Genomic DNA, 23,162 nt, shown 5'->3' with positions numbered 1-23,162 from the left:
GTTAGCTACCTCGGCTATCATGCTGGAGCGGGTGGTGTGGCGGAATGGAAGTTCTGCTACGGTACTTTCATATCTAGCGGTTCACATGTAGTGGAAAGATAATGGGATAAATAGATAGTGTCGCTATCCTGTTTGTCCCTTTTTTCTCTGAGTTTGAATAGTAATAAAACTTCATATTACAGAAAGAAATGTCGGAGACTCAAATGTATTCGGTAGGATTCAGCCAGCTCTCATCCATCATCCTAACGTTTTAGCGAAAGCTATGGGAAAATGACAGCATGTAAGAGCTGTTTACCAAGACAGTGAAAACTATCGTGTGCTAATCATCGCAAATTGCTATCTCTGGTGATCATCGTACATTATTATTTCAGTAAACGGTGACTGGTCCGAGTGGGGCAGCTGGGCTCCCTGTGACGCCCCCTGCGGGTTCGGTATGATGGCCCGGAGTAGGACCTGCACCAGCCCGGCACCTGTACACGTGTTGGGCGGGACCTGCATCGGACAGGCTGCAGCGTCAGCCATGTGTTACATACCCGGGGTGTGCCGAGGTAAGTGGGATACCAGAGTCGAAGTTGGGATATATCATACAGGTATTTCTTGTGCAATACAAGCTTTGTGAACGCTACGGGTTATGGTCGATATCACATTTTGTCCGAATAGCTATAAAGCCTCAGTGCAATTTACTTGACAAGCAACCCTATGTATTTGGAATATTGTAATGCATTTTTATTAATCAAGTTGTTAATAAAAATAAAAGAGACAGACACTATCATAAAAATTTTTATCCTTTATCGTGCAAAATATCGATAGATTTTGAAGTCAATAATGGATAACATATCACACGAATAACTTATCATTTTTTTCTATTCACACAGAGAGCGATTCGGGACTACAGGTATTCATATTACTTAATGTCAACCAACATCATATAGATGTGTTAGGGATCAGTTTTGTTTTTGACGACACCATGTCTAACTCTATAAGATGCAGTATCAAGTCCGTTGCTTATTACTTGTATATATATATATATATATATATATATATATATATATATATATATATATACAATGTAGGCGACTTTTGCCCATCAGCAACAAGCTTTTGATTTCCTTTTACTGTTTCCCACCGTCAGGGTTTATTTGATCCTGGCGAGGCTAACATCAGCTGGGCGGACTGGCAGACAAACTGGAAAACGGGGAAGTTTCTCCCCTCTGGGTACGACAGCTCCGAGGCGCCAAATGAAATAGGTTTGTTCCACATTCTAAAGAGCATTACCTGACAAAATTACTTTTTGATCCATTCAGATTAATTAGATAAATACACGTGACTTTGGATAAAACAGTAAATGGTGCTTGAATGGACTGGTAAGATGAGTTGTAGAATCGCAAAAAAAACTGTAATTTCAATTGTTTTTATATTTGCATTTCTATTCAGGAGGGATGGACGTCGCGTCCACTGTATACATTCTCAACATTGGATCCCTTTCGGAGAAACATGGGGTAAGAACTTACCAATACTGATAACAACTTCGTGGCTAATAAAAAGTATAAGGTTCCAAATAATGGAAATCATGCCCATAATGCACGATTGAGAATTCATTTATGCAGGATATCTTAATCATTTAAGTAGAAATAGGCTTGGGAGTAGTGGCCGCGATTACTTACGGTCGCCGATATACTGTAGTGGTTGCGACGATTTCTTACAGTGGCCACTGATATCCCCCGACCGTAACCCCTGCTTGGAGAATGTGATATCTGGGTACTACAGGATACTACTACAGGATATACTTGATTTATTACATGAAACTTTTGTTCCCAGAATATTTCTATCCAAGTCCAGTACGTTTTGTCGTGGATTGATAGCCGTCTGTTGGGCATCGCCCCCTCGTGGGTTCCCGTGCCGTCTACCCTTCTCTGGTCCCCGCCGCTGGCCTTCGGCCAGTCCGTTCGGACAGCGACCGCCGAGGAGGAGGAGGACAATTCGATGTGGCTGGATCAACGTGGACTGATTGTCTATAAGATAACGTAATTTCGCAAGTTACTCGTAGTGCATTCTTTCTTGCTACTATTAGATGATTATTTTGATTACAAATTTTGTGCCATTTTGGGCATATTTCATTACGTTTATCATTTTGACCGTTACTGTATGTTATGTTTGACCTTGACAATGTAAAACAGGGACAACCAAACAGATGACCAAAGGCTGTTAACGAGTGCTATATGGATTGACTCCCGTCTCTGGCATTGTTTTCTTATCACGTCTATTGCCATTAATTGTTGGTTTTGCACTTAACCTCTCATGCTCCTAACAAAACTGTCTAATTCACATATTTTATTTTTCAAAACGTCCCAGACGCCTCCTAAGAGTGAGCTGTGTGGCCGAGCTAGATCGGTACCCGCTTGACACGCAAACCTGCAAGGTAGCTCTGTTGGGCTGTAAGTTAAAGTTTTATCGTCTACTTGTTTCTGCATTTCCGACATGATATTTCTACATCATAATCTAATTCACTCTAGAATTTCATCATTTACTTTTTCCAGCCATTCCGACATATGGTCGGACAAAATGCATTGGATAATGCGATCACGGATCTGCAATTCTCATTCATGTCATTCCCCCACATGCAGTGAGTAATTATCATGTGTTGGTTCATCCACACCAGATAATGGAATAAGACTCCGACTCCAGCCGTCCAACCAAGCCGTCCGTGCACCCATCAAGACTGACGCTACGGGCGTGACGTCACAGTTCACCTTCATCGGCGTGGAAGAGAGCGCGACGTTCCAATCCTTCGTCAGGAACGATACAGGTTCGTAGATATGTTGTTCAAACCGTTTCAGAAAACAACGGTTGATTCGTCTTTCTTAAGATGGCTGCAGTATCTAAAGAAATGCTGTGAATACAGTCAGACAACCTGCATCTTACTTGTGATAACCCTGTCCAATATAAGCTAAAGGTCGACGACGATCGCTACAGAGACGAAATTCACTTTGTACGACCTTTGATTTCACCATGGAATGTGATGCAAGCTGTAAAAGTATAATAAAAGGTACACAAAACGACATTAAGTTCACTCTTTATTTATGAAATTCGCTGAGTGGTCTTTCAAATCTTTGGTCTCTCAGTGCAGTGTAAAAAGATGGAAAAAATGCAATGACCTCATCACCCACGTCTATGTGTGCTTGATTTGTTAACTCTTATATCTCTTCACTAATTTTAGGAACCAGCTGTGAGTTCTTCAACCAGGAGTGCGGTTACCTGATGGAATCCTGCATGACGTCACCCTCAGACGCATGCCAGGGGAAGAGCTGTGGCGACTGCAGTCTCATCATAGGAACCTGCCGATATAAAATTACCTCCTGTCCTAACTTCGCCAATGGTAATTAATGAAAGATTTATATATATTTCTTTAATCACAACTGTATTTTGGAAGCGATTCTGTTTTGGTAGTTAGTTATAAGCGTTGTTCCAATCAATGAAATTTTGATAGGAAATGTTAAGAATTCAATTGTGTTCGTCTGTAAAGAATAACCATTTCCACTCCTTTGCAGACACTAGTGCGTTCACATCGCTGGAGCTCCGCATGCGGCTGCGCAGAGTCATGTGGCGGTACCTGCTGACTGCCTACCTCCCGTCCGTTGTCATTGTGGTGACGTCATATCTGCAAATATGGCTGTCAACCAAACTCTCCGTTGTTTCAGCACGGGTTGTTCTGGGCACCATGGCAGTATTATCAATGATCACACAGACTGGCAAAACAGCGCGCATGCCTTGGGTGAGTATTTGATATGTTCTCTCGTATAGAGAATGTAACGTTAAATATTGTTTTGCTGGTATGAACTCCTTATGTTAGGGACCAATCAGAGGTTAGAACTGCCGTGAACCAATCAGAGCATAGGACTACCGTTGACATCAGCATATTAGCTGTCACCACAAATATGTTACATGTAATGTATGTATACAGTATTGTACTGTTACAATTCTAAAAAATCAAATCAAATCAAATTAATCAAATCAAATATAAACAGAATATCAGCTGAACAGCAAATATAAACAATTACAGGTCTGCGATAGCAAAATCTGCGTCAGTATTTTTTACTCGCACACGACACTCTAGGACAAGCCTAATGGTCTAACATTGTGTGCGAGCAGCTTGACAAATTTTCGCAAAAAATGTTTTCTTTCTAGTTTGATGTTGATAGTACAATTGAAATGAAATGAAAAATGAAAGGCCATAGAAGCACCGAAACAGCTATGGCACTCCTAATGGTTGCAAATTGCTTAAGAAAGACATATCATGTACCAAAACGTCAGAATATTTTTTTTTCTTTCTAGGTCGAAAGACCGAGGGCCATTGACATCTGGATGCTGGGATGCTTGTCTTTTGTAACTGTGGCTCTTCTGGAAACAGCTATTGTTAACTACATATCTACATATTTACAAGACAAGGTATTGGCAATGAACATATCAACGTCTTATTCACAAACGAACTTTTTGTATTACTTTTCAACATAGAAGTGGTGGTGACTAGGCTACGTATTGGTCCTTAATTGTATCTTATTGCTATATGTATCTTTTTCAGGAGCAGATGAAAAAACGCTTGGAACAGAGAGACAAAGAGCTGAACCCTCCTATCCGTATTCCGCGACCAGGACTGAGGGACACAGCGGCATCGGCAAGTGGACAGCATGGGCTTCACCTGAATAGCGCTGGAACAGCAGGCACGCGGCTGTTCATCCCCAGGGCGCGGCTACACGTCCCTTCTTCTGTTTGTTGGCACCAACTCCCGGACAGGGAATGGGTTATCGTTCTTAAAAAGAAAGTCAACACCAATAGAGGGAAATCCGATTTCGATGGAAAAAGTCAACAGCAAAGTAACGATGACGGAAATTCCGTAGTTTCGTACTACCCAAAGTCTTTTGTTTCGAGCCGTGATTACAAAGACTTTCCCGCCTTTGATCCCAGAGCATTTAAACCCAGCGCCACTGAAAGGGCGGACCGTCTGACAATGAGAATTGACTGGTACGCAAAGGTGATTTTTCCAGCAATTTTTTTGGTCTTCAATATCGCGTATTGGAATGCTTACCGGTATTGAATACCAATTTGTTTTATTGAATTACGGCATTTCTTCTTTGCCTGGATCACACATGACAAAAAAAGAGAATGAAGACTCGACACTCAGGATTTGATGTCAAAGATACCCCAAGAAGATTTCTATGAATTTAGCTTTTATGTTGGATATTCAGGTATATTGATATTGGAAATATTTGATGTATTTACATCCTGTTAACATGTATAAGATGAAGCAGCTTTCGTTCAAAGACTGTGTGTGGTGAACTGTATAAATAATTGGTTACATTTAATCATCCAAAAACAATATTGTATGACCAGCTAGCGTTGCATAATCTTGTCAATATATATGTACATTCAAGTATTTGAATACAATGTATAATATGACGGCTTCCTGAAGCATAATAACTGCTATATCAACAATGATGTTTCATTACTTTCCTTAAGTATGATATTTACTTGGAAAGTAACTGTTTGGTTGTGCACACAAGAAGATGTTTACCTGAAGCAATAGGCATCGCACATGGCACGTGCTTGACATAAAGAGTTGCTTAATTTGTATCAATACGTATGATGAAATACAAACTATAGTAGTTCGCCTTATCGATAGAAAATGTTTTCTTTGAAAATAAAGTGCTTTTTATGTTACTTTGTTTCGCTGAATACTTTCTAATAACGGAATACATACCAATAAACAACATTGAACAACAACAATGCGAACACAAGTAGTGCTCTTGCGGCCTTGTCTATTTTTAATGCTACAATCTCTGCCCTTTTTGCTGCACTCGGCCGAAAGGACCTGGCGTTGAAAGCAGGTACATTTCTGTATTGAGTTGTTCCTAACGGGGCACGTGGAATATAGGTCACTACTGCACTGTCGTTACAACTTTGATGAGGTTCAGCTTTAGGCATGTTAATTTGAGATTTGAACCTGTCTTGTTTAAGTACAACGACCCATTCTTTAGTTGGTAGTTCGTGCCATCTGCATGGACCAGGGGTGCGCAGGCGCGCTCGAGGAATGGCTACAGGTTGGTTGGTTGTACTATATTGGGAGCTTTGGAATCTCATTCTGTCGTTCAGGTTTTCCCCGGGAGCTTTCAGTCCTGGGCGGGGTATCAGGATAGATGGGTTCCTTCTCCTCTTCTGTTCCTCCTTCCGGATCTCTTTCTCTTCCTGTAACGATAGATTTTTCAAAAGCATCATATCAATTATTTTCTTATGGTTACAAGAATGCACAGCATTTATTCTAATGCAAACTTCTGTCGTCTGTTCTATGTAGGTAACGTTAATTATATTGTTTCTCCATCAGTTATCTCCATGCCCAGTGTCTGTATCGTGTCTACGGGAGCCCCTAAGCCTAAGTAATAAGAGGTGCTAAGGTATGCCGACCGTGATCTATGTATAAGATATATACCTTTTCCTGTATGTAAGTTGAGATGTAGTAAGCTACAGCCGTCTCTACGAGCGCAGCGATCACAAGGGATAAACACCCCAGCATCCAGATGTCTATGGCTCTGGGCTTGTTGACCTGTGGTGTCAGAATGGAGATTGATCAAGTATGTTTTTTAAAAGAGCGTGCCTTACATTATTCTTACATCTATGAGCAAATGCCTTCTCGCATCGGATTTGTTACTGTGGTACGTCTTTGCCTTTTGTCATTGGTTTAAAAGTTTCTTGTTAGAAACCTTTCAGGCTGCAATCCATCAATTAAATTTTTAATTGGTGCCGGACAGGACTATCGGGAAGGGAAAGTTTAGCAAGGCCTGTACAGTTCAACCTACCCACGGCATCTGCTCAGTTTTCCCCGCCTGAAGGATCATTGACAGGACTGAAGTTGTACCCAGAACAACCCTGGCGGAAACTGTTGCCAGTGTCAGGGGTAGCCATGTTTGTAAGAACGCTGCCAGCACGATGACAGTAGACGGGAGGTAGTCCGTGAGGATGTGCCTCCAGAGGACTCTTCGGAGTCGGATGTTCACCTCCAGCGACGTGTACGCACTGGTGTCTGAAGACAAAAACAATCACGAGCAGCACTCTCAATCCATATTCTGTAGTCTAGTCTATGGTTGCAGAGTCAAGCTGACAAATTTGAAAACCACCGATCGAATGTAGACAACGCTACTGAACAACTAGTAGCTGCTAGCAATATTGAACACAAACAATTTTATATCTAACGACTGTTGACATAAGAGCTATGTGCTGATGAAATATTGTCAAACCAGTACCGTTTGTGTCGTAAGCACAGGACTGAAGTTGATGTTGACAGTCACCCATGACAAGATCGCAATTTTCACACACAATCCCTTCACATGTGTCTGATAGTGACGTCATACAAGCTTCTTTGCGGTAGTCACAGGTCTGCTGGAAAAAGTGGCAATCTGGAGAACATGGATGAAAGCACGCGTGAAATAATCATTAAATCACACACACACACACACACACACACACACACACACACACACACACACACATTTACAGGTACATGGGGACTTTTCATTTCTTTCTACCTTTCAACAAGCAAACCTCTCTCTCATATATTGGAGTAAACTGACCCGAGACATTCTCACGGAAAGATTTGAAGCCTGCCTTCTGCTCAGCCCCCACCAGCACAAACTGTGACACGATCCCCCTGGCGTCAACCTTGATAGGCGCATTCTGGCCAGTCTCAGACGGCTGCAGTCGGAGCCGTATTCCGTTGTCTGGAAATAGAAAGTTTTCTAGGCTATAACGTAGCTTCACATGATTTAAAAGTTCAGTGTGGAAAAGAATAGATTGTATTGAAAGCGATTATCAGTTCAATGGATTATCTGCTGATTCAGAAATTTGACAGAGAATGTGAGCAAATCAGTGATGAACTTACATGCATGTAGCACCACCTGGCATTCTTGTGTGTCTAGTGGATATCTCTCCAGTTTCGCCACACAGCTGAGCGTTAGCAAACGTCTGTCCGTGAGTGTGGAGAAAAGAGAGATTATTGGTCACAAAGCTTCTACATGTACAACTATCTATTAGTAGCGTTTAGATTACCCGATGTAAAATGTGCTTCACTGTGTGCCTTCTACCTCTGAAGCAGTAAATGTTTGAACAATATAGAACATTTACCACGTGCATGCCACGTGCATGTCAAATGTACATACATGTCCGTAATCGTTTAGCAAACCATGCTAATTCTTCTTGAGATTTCACAACGATTGCTGTAGCTTGTGCAAGAATGCTTTAAGAGCTTTTCCTATTCACTTTTTTACTTCAATCATACCATGCACGCTTTAATGTAATCGTATATAAACAATACGTCATCTTGTAGACGACAAGTCCGCGTGGGTCCAGCCACATCGAGGTGTCCGCCTCTTCCTCCGCGGTGGCCCGGCGGACGGACTGTCCGAAGGCGAGCGGCGGGGACCAGACCAAGGACGGCGGCACGGGAACCCACGACGGCGCGATGCCGTAAAGGCGGCTTTCGCCCCAGGTCAAGGTGTACTGGAGCCTGACGGAAATGTTCTGAGACAAAAATTTTAATCAATAATCTGGGAAACGGCTGGTAATTTTTGAATTCATTTGGTTAATCGAACAGTAATCTGAAGTCGTATATATATATCATTGTTACCTTTCAGCTTATTTTTGCATAAACAGAGATAATAACAGTGGATCATCACATCTGTTAACATGTATGAAGCAGATTCTTACCGCGTGCTTTTCTGACAGAGTACCGATGTGAAGGATGTAGACAGTAGAAGCAACGTCCATCCCTCCTAGGCGTGAAAAAATGTCGAGAAGTTATGTTATACCAACTGCTGTTAGCGGAACTTAGCATACTGATAATAATCAAGGTTTTGTATCAAACTACATGGAAGGACAGATACAAGTTTTAGTATACCCATTCCAGTTAAAATGGATATCTAATTGTACGAATGACTCTTATAACAATACACGCACAATGCACGATCTTGTTGTTTATGACTGTAGATGCGAACGCGGAAGTACGTAGATCTTTTTATGGTATGTCAAATTCTCGTACTCGTGTAAATCTTAACGAGTAAAGATTTGTTTGATACCATGGCATAGCTTAGTAATATATAAAGCCAAGCTTAACAAACATGATAACATATAACAGTGAATATGCAATAGTACAGACCTATCTGTTTCGGCGCTTGAGTCGAGTCATAATCGGGAGGTACAAACTTGCCAGACTTCCACTTGGCCTGCCAGTCGGGCCAGCTCACATTGGTCTCCCCGGGATCAAATAAACTCTTGAAAAGATTTTACATTCAAAGAAAATACATTACATTTTTGTAAGATAAAGTGTTGTGTTTCTTTGACAGAAGTACATGTCACATAAACAGTGTATTCGTATGAGCAATTTTCAGCTACCGGTGAAGAAGATGACCTTGATTGACGATACAGCAATTATGATGTGCATTTTTCTCTTTCGAAATTATAAAGCATGTGATAAAAGTTGTCATGTAGTCGAACAGAAGCTTCTGAGTGGCCATGGTGGTTCGGTAGCAGAGGAAGATTGACATGCGCACTGACGACATAAGTCAGGTCCAAGTTAATGTTGCTAGTTCATGTCCGAAGGCTTATAGCGAGAAGAGGACAAAAGTGTGAGGGGCATTCATCTAAAAATGAACAGTGATTGAGAACACTAGTGTTGGCTATGATCTTGACAAGATGGGTCTGATTTCATGAAGACTACCCAGGGTAATCCTTTCAGGGTTTACCTCAGATCCTAAATCGTCAGCTATATTTGAAAGCAGACATACAAAGGATTAGTTATCATCGTAATGAACATATTTTCAGACAAACTGAACAACTAAATTTTAGATGTCAGGAGAAGTTTTGTAATTAGCACGATTTTTATACAATGCACAATGTATACAACAGTAAATGATACCGCAGTGGGCTGTATTAAATAAAAACATATTTGACAATACCAAGAACATTCCTAATATAACGGTTTGCATGTATAACAAATAATGTTCAATAAATTCTCACGTACCTGAGCAGACTGCCGATACATAACACAGAGTAGAACCCTCTGTCTGCCCCTCGCATGCCTTACCCAGAGGAGGTACTGGGATAGGATTGTCGCACACACGCCGGCGCGTTTGTAGGCCGAAACCGCACGGTACCGAGCAGGCGGTCCAACCTCCCCACGCACCCCATTGTCCATTAGCTGAAATATGTTCATAAGGGAGTGGAGCGTTTTCAGAGTTTTAGCTTGCTCAAGTGGAGAGCATAAATATCTTATGAGTTATGTGTTTGTCTTGTACTATCCTTTGTAGTCATGTCATTTGGCCATACGTAGGAGGCATGATACTCGTACAAAAAAACTCTTGTTGGTGATACGTGATATATAACATGTAATACTATCCAAATTGTACATGCTTTCTTCTGCCTCCACTTCTCAACGGAGAAAGGGAGATAAAAGTAGAGGAAGAAGAGATGGATAGAATTCTGTTTCTCTTAGAGAAAAGGAGAAAGAGAGAGCAAAGAGAGTGACAGGTATACAGGCAGACGGACGGAGGGAGGTAGAGAGACATGTACAGAGAGATACCTTCACAAAGCTGCCAGAGTCCAGTGTGTCCGAACCCGGTTGAGTAGCCGATGTAGCTCACTGGCCGAGGATCGGGGTCAGTCCACTCTAGAAAGGGTAGGTCATCACCGAATCGCTGGACGGCAATTCTTCCATCGGGAGACCAGATGAGCCAAAAGGCACGATATTCAGTTGGAGACAGGATGTCTTGGTGAGGGCGGAAAAATGAATGCACTATTTCTTCACGATTTGATAATGCACATGTCGCCATACTTAGATTCTGTCTCTGCTCTTCTCTGTCTGTCAGTCTCCCTCTCTGTCTCTCTCTCTGTCTCCTCTCTCTCTCTCAGAATAAATTCATACACACACACACACACAGTTATATATATATATCTTCCAGTCAAAATAAAGAGATGTCTGAAACCCGCTCTCTCACTCCAACATTCATACTTACTTACATGTACAAGTACTTTATTACATAGTACTTTACTAGATCCAGTCAAACTGGTGCTAGAGTAGGATGTATTAATTCTTAACAGTTCACACCAACCATCATGCAATTTTGTTGCATATTTCGTTCTTTGTATCCAATGAAATAAAAGCACACAGAACCTTAAAATGCCACCCACCTACAGTGGTATGACTTATCATGTTTGCGCCTTGGGGAACGCGTCGAATTGCACTCCTTAAGTTCCCCCAACCTCCGATGACAAACTCATAAGTCGCATCCAGATCCCCATTGCTACTTGCCAGCCCTATGTGGACGTCAGACCCCGCTTGTACCAGGAAGAGGTATGGGGATGTGATGAGCAGCGAATCCCAGCGGTACCAGTACCCGTCGTCTGTTGTCTTGCTGGTACAGACTATTCAGCAATAGGTTTGCAAAATCACTATAAACTAGACCTGGTACCTCCACGAAAATCTAGAGATTTTATGTTTTTTATGTAGATGGTTACACATTTACATCATCCATGCATGCATGATTATGTTCACCTTTAACTAACTTAAAGATGTCCCAAGAGTTTAATCCAACCGACTACTTGGTTGTAGATGACCAATCAATCATACCAAGAACACCTGGCCCAATGGACACTTGGCGATTCTTCGGCGTACTGACTTGTGTTGAAACCAAGCCTTTGAGTTATACTATTTAAGGTATCTTTAGATGATTGTTCAAGCTCCAAAAATACAAATTAGAATCCAATGTCCATATGGCATAGCTCAACCATACACTATGTTTACAAACAGACGTCAAGGAAAAATGTAACTTCAGAGCATTAAACATGAGTCGAATGGAAGTATTCTCACAAACAGCTTATTAACTACACACAAAGCTCTACTCTACAGTCCAATTTGCCTTCCCACCATCTGCATCAATATTAGTTGTCATTTCAAGTTCACACAATCAAAGCTTACCACATGGGGGCACTTCACACTTCTCCCGAACTGGACCAGGATCCGTGGTGAGGCACCATGGTTGAACTCTGTTAGTCGGGTCCGGATTCCGGCAGTAATTCTCTTCCAGCCGGGAGGTGGGATGGTTCGCATGGGTCCATGTGTGCTGGTGAGGTGTCTGACTGTCCCAGCGCTGACACGTCCTGCCTGTACTGGTCACAGCAGTCGTCCCTCCGTAGAATCTACCATTATCCACCTGACAGTCTGGGGTCCAAGGACATGCGGTAATTTCATACCCATAACTAGAAAGGCCGACATTTGCTTAAGAGCAAATACAGCATATTTCAGCCATACCCCTTCCCACGCAACATTGGACTGTTCCAAATCACCCCTGCGCAAAAATGGAACATCCTCTTAACAGTACATTATCCCCCAAAGTGGACTGGTATTGTGAATTGATTCCAGGTAAAAACAGAGCTTGCTTCTATTTTTCAGAAAATGACAATAATCACACCTTCCATTCGGAAAATTTTCATCATGACTGAAAATTGTTGAATGACTTCATGTAATGTCATTAACAATTTTCAGTACGATAACTAGGTGTAAGTTTAAAAAAGTATAAGCTCCTTGTGATGTGGGTACATTCATTATTGCAGTGAACTTTTTTTATTCAAGTAGGGCATACGATTTAATAATTATCAAGCAGGTGCAGGTACTGTAGGAGCGTTTGTTTTCTTCAAGCTGTAAAACTGTTAAACTGTTTTACTTTGTATGCAATCAGCCATCGAGCCTATTATTATTTTAGTTTAACAACTTCCTGCCAGACCCGGAAGATACGATTGAACCTTGTTCGAGGATTTATTTTCGTCTGTCTGGTCAGTCTGTTCATACCCTCGAGGCTGGCGCTGAGAGTGTTTTATTGGGCTGAAACTCTGGCAGTTTAAAGTTACTTACAATTTAAATGTTCAAAGTTTATGTCAAACAACAACAGCACTAGGAAATGTGGCCACTATAGACAGGTGGTCACTATAGAGAAAATGCTGATCTATTGACTAGGAGCCATACGTTACACATGATCATTAATCATATAAACATTGCACAGGTAAGCCAATTGTTTAGATGTACAATTAAGTTCAAATAATTCTGAAGAGAAATATTGATGAGAAAATAATCATTCTCGCCACTATCTAACTTATAATTACGTATCAAAACTAAACGCAGATTTTCTAACTAACGCACCTTTCGCCACTTCATCAAAGGACCGCCGGCTATCAATCAAACACGGCTGTTGATTAGACTTAGAGTTTCAAACAGCCATGTGCTGTGTGCCAGTTGACAGCGAACTTCATGCTACGTGATGTTTTACATTGCTTGGACCTTCTTTCCTACAGCGGTGCTTCTACAAAATATTTAGACTGTAACACTGAGTCCCACATGTTTTATAGAATAGAATTTGACGCAGAACAGCGTTTTTTGCTGGGTATTTTTCTTGAAACATGTTCGTGGGAATATCAGCGAGGCGGCGACGTAGGGATATCAGACCGTCAACAAAAGTCGCACGGCGGCTAACGGCGCATCGAAGATACTAGCGCTATAAATAAGCGCTTCAACTAAGGATGGCAACCCGTACAATATTTTTGTATACTGTTGAGATAAGTAAAGTTTGTTGTTTATGAGGTTTTAGTTGTCTTTGAAGCTTTGACCCGAAATATTTTAAAGTCAAACTGCTGAAGAGAAGTAAGTGACTGCTACGATTATCGTAGATATGGCCCTAAAAAAACTGATAAAAGAAGCCTTCTCAATAGTCTAAAATGCAAGAGCTTCCGGGGGGGCTTCGCCCACCTGGGTCCCCCCCCCCCCCCCACACACACACACACAGTGGCCCTGTCCCTGGACCCCGCCAGTGACATTCGGCGGCCCCCGGACCCCTGTCCGACGCTTTGAAAAAATCCTGGCGAGAAGTCTGTACGGCCTGAGTCTTCAAGTTAACGTATTGTGTGGTCCCGCTTATGAATATTAATTAGCCTTCGCTTTCCTCTTCGCTGATTGGCTGAACCATTAATTGAATTAAATCTTCCTGCCGGCTGAACGCAGGTGCAGATGTCGGCTCTGTGGGGTGAACGTCCGAAAGATCATGGCATGGAGAACGAAAGAAAACCAATTTCCCCTAACAAAAGTGCTGTAATTAAGCCTTTTACAGTACTTTAAGCCAACAATTTTACTTGGATCATTTTACCAACTATTTTATGCCTATCTATACCAAATGTTACTCATACCAGGGTACAGGGGTGCAAAATATACCGTTATAAGACCGTCAACAACAGTCGCACGGAGCTAACAGCGCAGCGAAAATACCATCGCTAGCGTTTCAACTTCGGATAACAAGTTATAAGTACTGTTGAACTCAGTAACGTTAAAGTTTGTTTTTAGTTGCCTTTGACGGTTTGACCTGAAATAGTGTTACGCTAAACTCCTGAAGAGAAGTTAAGTGACTGCTGCGATTATCATAGATATGCCCCTAAGAACTGATACAATATAAAGCCTTCTGAATAGTGTAAAATGCGAGAGCCTTAGGCGGGCTTCGCTCCCCCTGGCGGGAACACTGCTATATACGGGATCATGAGGCCCCGCTTATGAATATTAATTAGCCTTTGGCCTCCTCTTCGCTGATTGGCTAGGTCTTTGATTCAATCAACTCTCCGGCTGACGCGCACAGGTGTGGCTCTGTGCGGGGTCACGGAAGGTCACGTCAGGAGGCCAAAAGAAAACAAATTTCCCCTCAGAAAAGTGCCAAAATTAATCATTTTAAAGTTGTTTATGTCAAAAATTTGACTTGAATCTTGTTACCAAGTATCTAATGCCTATCTATACCAAATTTCAGGTCATTTAATTGTAATACCAGGGTACAGGAGCCAAAAGTGTCCTTTTTTGGTCAAAAATTGGCCAAAAATCGCAAAAAATAAGCCTTTTGTTGCACTGTACACCAAAAGTGTTATTGAATTTATATGAAGGTATTATCAAGGCACATCTGTGTCAAATTTCAGCTCATTCGGTTGCAATACCAAGGTACAGGAGCCAAAAGTGTCCTTTTTTGGTCAAAAATTGGTAAAAAAAATCGCAAAAAAAGCATTTTGTTGTACTGTACACCAAAAGTGTTATTGAATTTATATGGGGGCATTATCAAGGCACATCTCTGTCAAATTTCAGCTCATTTGGTTGTAATACCAGGGTACAGGGGCCAAAAGTGTCCTTTTTTGGTCAAAAATTGGTCAAAAAATCGCAAAAATAAGCATTTTGTTGTACTGTACACCAAAAGTGCTATCGAATTTATATGGGGGCATTATCAAGGCACATCTCTGTGAAATTTCAGCTCATTTGGTTGTAATATTAGGGTACAGGGGCCAAAATATACAGTTTTGGTCTAAAATTGACCAAAAAAATCTCAATAAAATCATTTTAGAGGCAGATATGAAAAAACTGAGAAAAAAGCATCAAGGTATTGGCCCATTCTACCCCTGTGCCAAATTTCAGGTCATTCGGTCCAGGAACGGCGGAGATGAATCACTTTGAAGATTTGACAGGAGAAAGAAGAAAGAAAGAAAGAAACATTACGAATACAATATATTTCACCATACTATGTATGGCTGAAATATAATAAGCCTACTGTGAATCAAACGTCTAGTCTAGTGCATCCATAAGACATATTTTCAGATCATCTTTTCCAGATGACTTTCTTCGGGAGTATCCAGATACTGGATCATCAAGTTACAATTATGTACATATAAGGTTCGTTATATCTATCAAATGGAGACATTTACTGAACATTTCCAGCCATTGTAGCAGACAGCAGAAGCATGTTTACAGCCAAATACAAATACATACAAGTAACAAAATGTTCGTCATAACAACATTTCTAATGCAGAATGATGTGTTCTGCTCTTCTGTTCAGCGTTAAACATTCATAAATGTTGTTATGAAAAACAAATACTTGGACCCCAGATACTTCAGAACGATACTCAATAAGTGTGATGATGCCAAACGTTACAGAAGGGACAGCATGAAATGCCTTTATTCAAATGTACGGATTTTCCTGTGACGTGAGCCTATTGCCCACAAGTTGGGAACAACAAGCCTGGCAATAGCCACAATTGATAACGAAACGTGGAATTGAATAGATTCTAGGCTACTCTAATATCCATGTTTGTACTGAACCATGGTAATGCATCACCGTATGTTCAGCCCGTGGCTAAAATAGTTGACGTATTTTCGAGACAAACATTTGATCAAATGGAGACCACTATAGCATTTTTTGTATACATGTATTCTCCTGTCGATTCGACAGATGAGCAGGCACACAAGAATTACCTGTTTGCCTGACCTGCACATGGCATTTTATGTTGAAGGAGGGGTGTGCAATTCCTTCTTCACCCTCTCGTCTACTGGAGCACTAAGTCTCACAGGGACAGAATTGTATGACACATGTGAGACGGCTTCAGCAGATGCAGCTATACAACTATAGCATACAGTACGTTTAATGTTTACAATATATTTGACCTTACCTGCTTGAATATATGGACAGTGAGGTAAGAACAGAAGTGTCAAAGCCGCCACAAACTTTGGTATCATCTCTAAGTCGCTGTTTTCACATCCCCCTCAGTCGTCAACAATGTCTTTCAAACCGCTGCCTGTTGCTAGTCATAGACTGTAACTCATTAAGTATTTATGAAAGGGCGTATGGTGTCAGCGTTTCTTGTATATTTTTGAATTATCTAGTGGAAAGTTTCTCTGGCAAAGATTGACTTGAAAGTATCTTAATTGCAGGAACTGCATATTCAGTATGTGGCGTAAGCGACAGCAGGAGAAGATATTTCCTGAAACTTATTTAGTGCTATTGTCACGAGGTGACATCGTGATCACTCTGTGATCACCCCTGGTGTGGGAAATGTCACCCGATAATTGAGAGCAGATGTACAGGGGTTTGGGAAGGGACACGTATGAGGGTAGGGGATTCCAGCGAGAGAAGCCGACAGAGAAAGACGTGTCTACCAGAGCTCCGAATAAAGTCTATCATATCCGCAACATCATGCCTCTGTCCTGATCCTTGACTTGACTCACTACCATGCCACCGTGACATCTGGTAGTACGGCTGGGGTGAGTCAAGTTCAACGGACGGGACAGGGGCAGACGAGAGCCGTTCAGAGACGTAGGACAGAGTGCCGATCCGGAGTACCGAGCCCGCGGGGTTGACCAGCAAGTCCAGCAAGGGGCAGGCGACGGGCGAGCGTCAGTGGCCGAGGCGAGCGAGAGGGAGCAGCAGAGGAGGCGTCGTCCGAGAGATGCAGGCCGACTTCTACTCTGACAGAGAGCCGGCCCGGAGTGCCTGCGGCAGTAACGACCTGTGGTAGCGGCAAAGAGAGCGGCAGTGGCCGGGGCAAGGCTGGACAGCCACGCGGCGGGCGGGATGGTGACCGGAGAAAGAGCGGGCCCGGGCAGAGAGTCCATACAGAGAGAGACACAGGAGGAAGGTCGGTGGGCTCGCATAGTATCATTGGCGCGCCGTGCACACCGGCCTAGTTCTGTTACTTACTTTGTTTAGCTTTGTTGTAGTAGTTTTAGATTTGTTAGAATGTAGGCAACCAATGTTAGATAAATTATGTCAGTGCTATCAGGAATACAGTATAGATTAGCTGAGCAGCGAGTATCATGCGGACGTGGCGGAAGTCAGTGGGGGGGAGTCACCAGATGGGTCAGTTTAGATGTAAGACAGACATATAGAGATAGAATTATAGATATACATATGGGTTTTACTCCCCGGGATAGTAATGTGTAGTTCGTATGATGTTACCATATAGCAGGTCAGGGGTGTCCGGCGTTTCATGTAGTTGTCGGAAGGTCTATTTGTTGTGTTTATGTGTTGAGGAGATATTAATGTTTAAGTCGAGAGGTAGAGGAGAGAGCAGCGGAGTTGAGTTGAGACGTAGATGAGGTGTCGAGGTTAGAAGTCCGGTGTTGTGTGTATGTGCGTCAGTGGTTGCTTTGCGTGCCCTGTCCGACCCCAACCTCTACAGGCGAGACTCCACAGCACGACTCGGCAGACAACGACGCCCCGAGGGCCCGACGTCGTATAGGAGTCGTCGTCGTGGGAGCATCTAGCCGGGAGGCCTCTGTGGACAAGACAAGCCTCTTCCCGACGGGCAGAGGAGTTCCTGTCGTTTCCTGTGGTTCCGGGACACACCCGGAAGTGCGCAAGCCGGCCGCCGAGGAGGAAGTTGGCGCGGGACACCTGGCAACCATTTGATGAACTTTTTTTGTTGTAAATTGTTATGTTTTTGTTGTTGTTTTGTAAATGTCGGAATGTCGCTGACCTGCATTGTAGAAGAATTAGTAGTATTGTATAGAAGTATGTAAAAGAAAAGCGGTGATGATCTTCCTGATAATATGTCCCGGTAATCAATAATTGATAACAGCTGTCAACAATGTGGAAATTGTTTTAAAAAATGAGGGGTGAGGTGTCACGAGGGTGTCACGAAGTGACAGCGTGTCAAGTCACTGTTAACCCCTGGTGTGGGGAATGTCACCGGACTAAGTGGGACCAGATGGAGAGGGGTCGGGAGAAGTGACACGTATGAGGGTACGGGGGGATTCAACCGAGAGAAGCCGACAGAGAAAGACGTGTCTACCAGAGCTCCGAATAAAGTCTTCTATCCGCAAACATCATGCCTCTGTCCTGATCCTTGACTTGACTCACTACCATGCCACCGTGACACGGTGTCACGAGGGTGTCACGAAGTGACAGCGTGTCAAGTCACTGTTAACCCCTGGTGTGGGGAATGTCACCGGACTAAGTGGGACCAGATGGAGAGGGGTCGGGAGAAGTGACACGTATGAGGGTACGGGGGGATTCAACCGAGAGAAGCCGACAGAGAAAGACGTGTCTACCAGAGCTCCGAATAAAGTCTTCTATCCGCAAACATCATGCCTCTGTCCTGATCCTTGACTTGACTCACTACCATGCCACCGTGACATCTGGTAGTACGGCTGGGGTGAGTCAAGTTCAACGGACGGGACAGGGGCAAACGAGAGGGACAAGGAGAGTCGAGCGAGTGACGGTGACCGAGCGAGAGGATGGAGGAGGGGAGGCGTCTAGAAAATACAGCCTGAGTGACCCCGACACTGAGGGAGCGCCGGCCCGGAGTACCGAGCCCGCGGGGTTGACCAGCAAGGGGCAAGGCGGCGAGGGACTGTCGGTGGCCGAGGCGAGCGAGAGGAAGCAGGAGTGGAGGCGTCCGAGAGGTGCAGACTGACTCAGAGTGATCTGTGATCATGATGACCGCGACAATGATGGCCTATAGCTGCGGCGAGGGAAGCGGAGTACGGCCACACGGCGGGCGCGGCAGCAGGGCAAGGGCAGGACGGCCACGCGGCAGTGACCGGAGGAAGAGCGGGCCCGGGCAGAGAGAGACACAGGAGGAAGGTCGGTGGGCTCGCATAATATCATTGACGCACCGTGCACACCGGCCTAGTTCTGTTACTTACTTTGTTCAGCTTTGTTATAGTAGTTTTAGATTTGTTATAATGTAGGCGACCAACGTTAGATAATTTATGTCAGTGCCATCAGGAACACAGTATAGATTAGATTAGATTAGATTAGAGCAGCCATCATCATGTGGACGTGGCAGAAGTCAGTGGGGGGGAATCACCAGATGGGTCAGTTTAGATGTAAGATAGACAGATAGAGACAGAATTGTTATAGATAGAACATATGGGTTTTACTCTCCGGGATAGTAATGTGTAGTTCGTATGATGTTTCCATAGCAGGTCAGGGGTGTCCGGCGTTTCATGTAGTTGTCGGAAAGTCTGTATGTTTGTGTTTATGTATTGAGGATATGTATGTCGAGAGGTAGAGGCGAGAGCAGTGGTAGAGAAGAGTTGAGACGTAGGTGAGGTGTCGAGATTAGGAGACCGGTGTATGTGCGTCAGTGGTTGCTTTGCGTTGTCCTGTCCGACCCCAACCTCTACAGGCGAGACTCCACAGCACGACTCGGCAGACAACGACGCCCCGAGGGCCCGACGTCGTAAAGGAGTCGTCGTCGTGGGAGCATCCAGCCGGGAGGCCTCTGTGGACAAGACAAGCCTCTTCCCGACGGGCAGAGGAGTTCCTGTCGTTATCCTGTGGTTCCGGGACACACCCGGAAGTGCGCAAGCCGGCCGCCGAGGAGGAAGTTGGCGCGGGACACCTGGCAACCATTGATGAACTTTTGTTGTTGTAAATTGTTATGTTTTTGTTGTTGTTTTGTGAATGTTGGAATGTCGCTGACCTGTATGAGTATGTTGTGTTCTTTTAGTTTTCATTATAACCGTTCATTGCATTGTAGACGAATTAGCATGTAAAAGAAAAGCGGTGATGATCTTCATGATAATATGTCCCGGTAATCAATAATTGATAACAGCTGTCAACAATGTGGAAATTGTTTTAAAAAATGAGGGGTGAGGTGTCACGAGGTGACATCGTGATCACTCTGTGATCACCCCTGGTGTGGGAAATGTCACCCGATAATTGAGAGCAGATGTACAGGGGTTTGGGAAGGGACACGTATGAGGGTAGGGGATTCCAGCGAGAGAAGCCGACAGAGAAAGACGTGTCTACCAGAGCTCCGAATAAAGTCTATCATATCCGCAACATCATGCCTCTGTCCTGATCCTTGACTTGACTCACTATCATGCCATCGTGACATCTGGTAGTATACGTGAGGCCCGCATTTAGTGCTCAGTGACCTTAAAGAAGTCACGGCCGACATTTATCTCATGACAGTTCTGTTGTTTGGTGGACAAAAGAGTCAGTGTCTGGACCTGCTAAAAGGTGGGTAATCAAATAAGCATAATATTCTTTTGTGGACTATCCGATTGCTTTCTCTAAATGCGGTTCCATCTCTGTTTTTGCAATGAACAAATGTAGTTAAAACAATCAATCAATACTAAAACACCTACGTATTCATTTATTCCATGTAGGTCATTCCATGTCAGTTTATTCCATGTCAGATTTTATGCATTTATGACAATTTCTATTGTTCATCTAATCGCATCTGCAACAAAACGTTTGAAAACACACCAGGAAAGTGTGTTATCAAACGATAGATTAACTATTACACAAAAGAACTACTACATGTGTTCCCTTACACACATAAGTAACTTATGATGCCATACATTTAATATACAAGAAAACATCTAAAGCTTTTAAATACTTGACTGGAATGTCGGTACTTCATCTGCTCCTATATTTAACTTGGTCTTTCTAACGAAGACAACAATTTCCTTTACATGTTAACAGCTCGGCAGGATGACTCATTAATTGTTAACTAATAACGAAAAACATACCAATAAACAACATTGAACAACAGCAATGCACATACAAGTAGTGCTCTTGCGACCTTGTCTATTTTCAACGCTACGATTTGTGCCCTTTGCGCTGCACTCGGCCGAAAGGACCTGGCGTTGAAAGCAGGTACATTTCTGTACTGAGTTGTCCCTACCGGGGTATGTGGAACATAGGTCACAACTGCACTGTCGTTATAACTTTGATGAGTAGTTTGCAAAATTGTACTTCTATTTTCTTGCTCAGGAGTGCATTTATTCTGAGGCGATTTGAACCTGTCTTGTTTGAGTACGACGACCCATTCTTTAGTTGGTAGTTCGTGCCATCTGCATGGACCAGGGGTGCGCAGGCGCGCTCGAGGAATGGCCACAGGCTGGTTGGTTGTAGTATATTGGGAGCTTTGGAATCTCGTGCTGTCGTACAGGTTGAAAAGCAGGTTATCCCCGGGAGCTCTCAGTCCTGGGCGGGGTATCAGGATAGATGGGTTCCTTCTCCTCTTCTGTTCCTCCTTCCGAATCTCTATTTCTTCCTGGGGAAATAGGTTGTTTATAGCATTCTATTAACTTCTTGTGCATGGTTTTGAAAGAATTTCTTTCTGATACCGAATTTTTTTTTAGTTCAATTGTCTTTCTGTGCCATCTGTTCTTCTGTGTGTTTCGTATTACTTGCTAATGATGCTAAATACTAGGCATATTTGGAGATCTAAGATTTATATGTTAAGTATTTACCTTTTTCTGTATGTAAGTTGAGATGTAGTGAACTACCGCCGTCTGTAGGAGCGCCACAATCACAAGGGATAAGCAGCCAAGCATCCAGATGTCTATAGCTCTGGGGCTGTCAACCTGGGTCAAAGATATGCAGTGGTCAGGCTTAAAAACGCACTCAAATTACTCTCACATGTATAGGTCTTCGTGCGTCCTAACATTGTTCTCTTACATATACATGTACCTCATGTGATGTTTGAAAGGTCCTGATATATATAATTGTATAGAAAAAAAACTACTAGTAATCCTTTTACGCTTTGTGTGTGTTGTTGTCTTTACAGTTACGCTTTACAGTCAAGTTTTGTTTATGGTATACACAATACAAAATCGAAGCTAAAGGTTACACACATCCGTTTTAGGCCTAGTGGACAGGGGGCTTTATCGGTGCCAGTCAGGACTGCCAGGAAATAAGAAAAATTCAATAATGAATTCCTTGATATCATAATCATAAAAACAGGCCAGCCTACCCATGGCATCCGCTCAGTTTTCCCCGCCTGTAGGATCATAGACAGGACTGATGTTGTACCCAGAACAACCCTGGCGGAAACTGTTGCCAGTGTCAGGGGCAGCCATGTTTGTAAGAACGCTGCCAGCACGATGACAGTAGACGGGAGGTAGTCCGTGAGGATGTGCCTCCACAGGACTCTTCGGAGTCGGATGTTCACCTCCAGCGACGTGTACGCACTGGTGTCTGACAAAAAAGAATGATCGATTTCACGAACGGCATTGTCAGTCTATTTCATGTGGATCGAGATTGTAGAATCAAGCAGTCAGATCTTAAGTTAAAAGGACACAAGATTTAGTGTAGATGTCAGAGGACATTAGCCAGCAAAGATACACTCGGTATATAACAGATTTGATAATGAATTGCGAAACGGATATAAGCTAAGTGTATCTACTCTGTCTAAATTGCTACATTATGGTAAGGTCATTACCGATGATGTGTTGAGCACAGGACTGAGGTGGTTTGTGCCGGCAATCACCAAACGACAGATCGCAATTTGTACACGCAGTTCCGTTACATGTGTCT

The 23,162-nt window shown here is 43.1% G+C and overlaps 2 protein-coding genes and 1 long non-coding RNA gene across 3 annotated transcripts; 2 read left to right on the top strand and 1 right to left on the bottom strand.

Moving 5' to 3' along the window:
- Positions 1–1,570: 1,570 nt before the first annotated feature.
- LOC118413575 lies at positions 1,571–5,252 on the top strand. The gene is made up of 8 exons (XM_035817101.1): positions 1,571–1,581; positions 2,353–2,435; positions 2,660–2,806; positions 3,218–3,376; positions 3,549–3,772; positions 4,333–4,446; positions 4,580–5,029; positions 5,244–5,252. The coding sequence occupies exons 1-8, from the start codon at positions 1,571–1,573 to the stop codon at positions 5,250–5,252; spliced, it is 1,197 nt and encodes a 398-aa protein (XP_035672994.1).
- Positions 5,253–7,560: 2,308 nt separating this feature from the next.
- LOC118413574 (semaphorin-5B-like) lies at positions 7,561–16,386 on the bottom strand. The gene is made up of 9 exons (XM_035817100.1): positions 16,374–16,386; positions 12,017–12,259; positions 11,230–11,463; positions 10,622–10,807; positions 10,064–10,240; positions 8,752–8,816; positions 8,360–8,565; positions 7,928–8,010; positions 7,561–7,766 (listed from the first exon to the last, which is right to left on the bottom strand). The coding sequence occupies exons 1-9, from the start codon at positions 16,384–16,386 to the stop codon at positions 7,561–7,563; spliced, it is 1,413 nt and encodes a 470-aa protein (XP_035672993.1).
- A 1,405-nt stretch (positions 16,387–17,791) lies between these two features.
- On the top strand, positions 17,792–18,966 carry LOC118413983. The gene is made up of 2 exons (XR_004830896.1): positions 17,792–18,515; positions 18,786–18,966. It is a non-coding gene; the product is annotated as an uncharacterized LOC118413983 (long non-coding RNA).
- The last annotated feature ends 4,196 nt before the right edge of the window (positions 18,967–23,162 follow it).

The sequence above is a fragment of the Branchiostoma floridae genome, chromosome 4, assembly GCF_000003815.2.
Source record: "Branchiostoma floridae strain S238N-H82 chromosome 4, Bfl_VNyyK, whole genome shotgun sequence".
Classification (NCBI taxonomy): domain Eukaryota; kingdom Metazoa; phylum Chordata; class Leptocardii; order Amphioxiformes; family Branchiostomatidae; genus Branchiostoma; species Branchiostoma floridae.
This window is presented reverse-complemented; position numbering and strand designations above follow the sequence as displayed.

Coding starts and splice junctions, on each gene's coding strand:
- LOC118413574 (XM_035817100.1), bottom strand. Junction 10,808..11,229: donor GATAAGTCATACCACTGTAG/GTGGGTGGCATT, acceptor GCCCTCACCAAG/ACATCCTGTCTCCAACTGAA. Junction 8,011..8,359: donor CTTGTCGTCTACAAGATGAC/GTATTGTTTATA, acceptor ACTCACGGACAG/ACGTTTGCTAACGCTCAGCT.
- LOC118413575 (XM_035817101.1), top strand. Junction 2,807..3,217: donor CTTCGTCAGGAACGATACAG/GTTCGTAGATAT, acceptor CACTAATTTTAG/GAACCAGCTGTGAGTTCTTC. Junction 3,377..3,548: donor CTGTCCTAACTTCGCCAATG/GTAATTAATGAA, acceptor ACTCCTTTGCAG/ACACTAGTGCGTTCACATCG.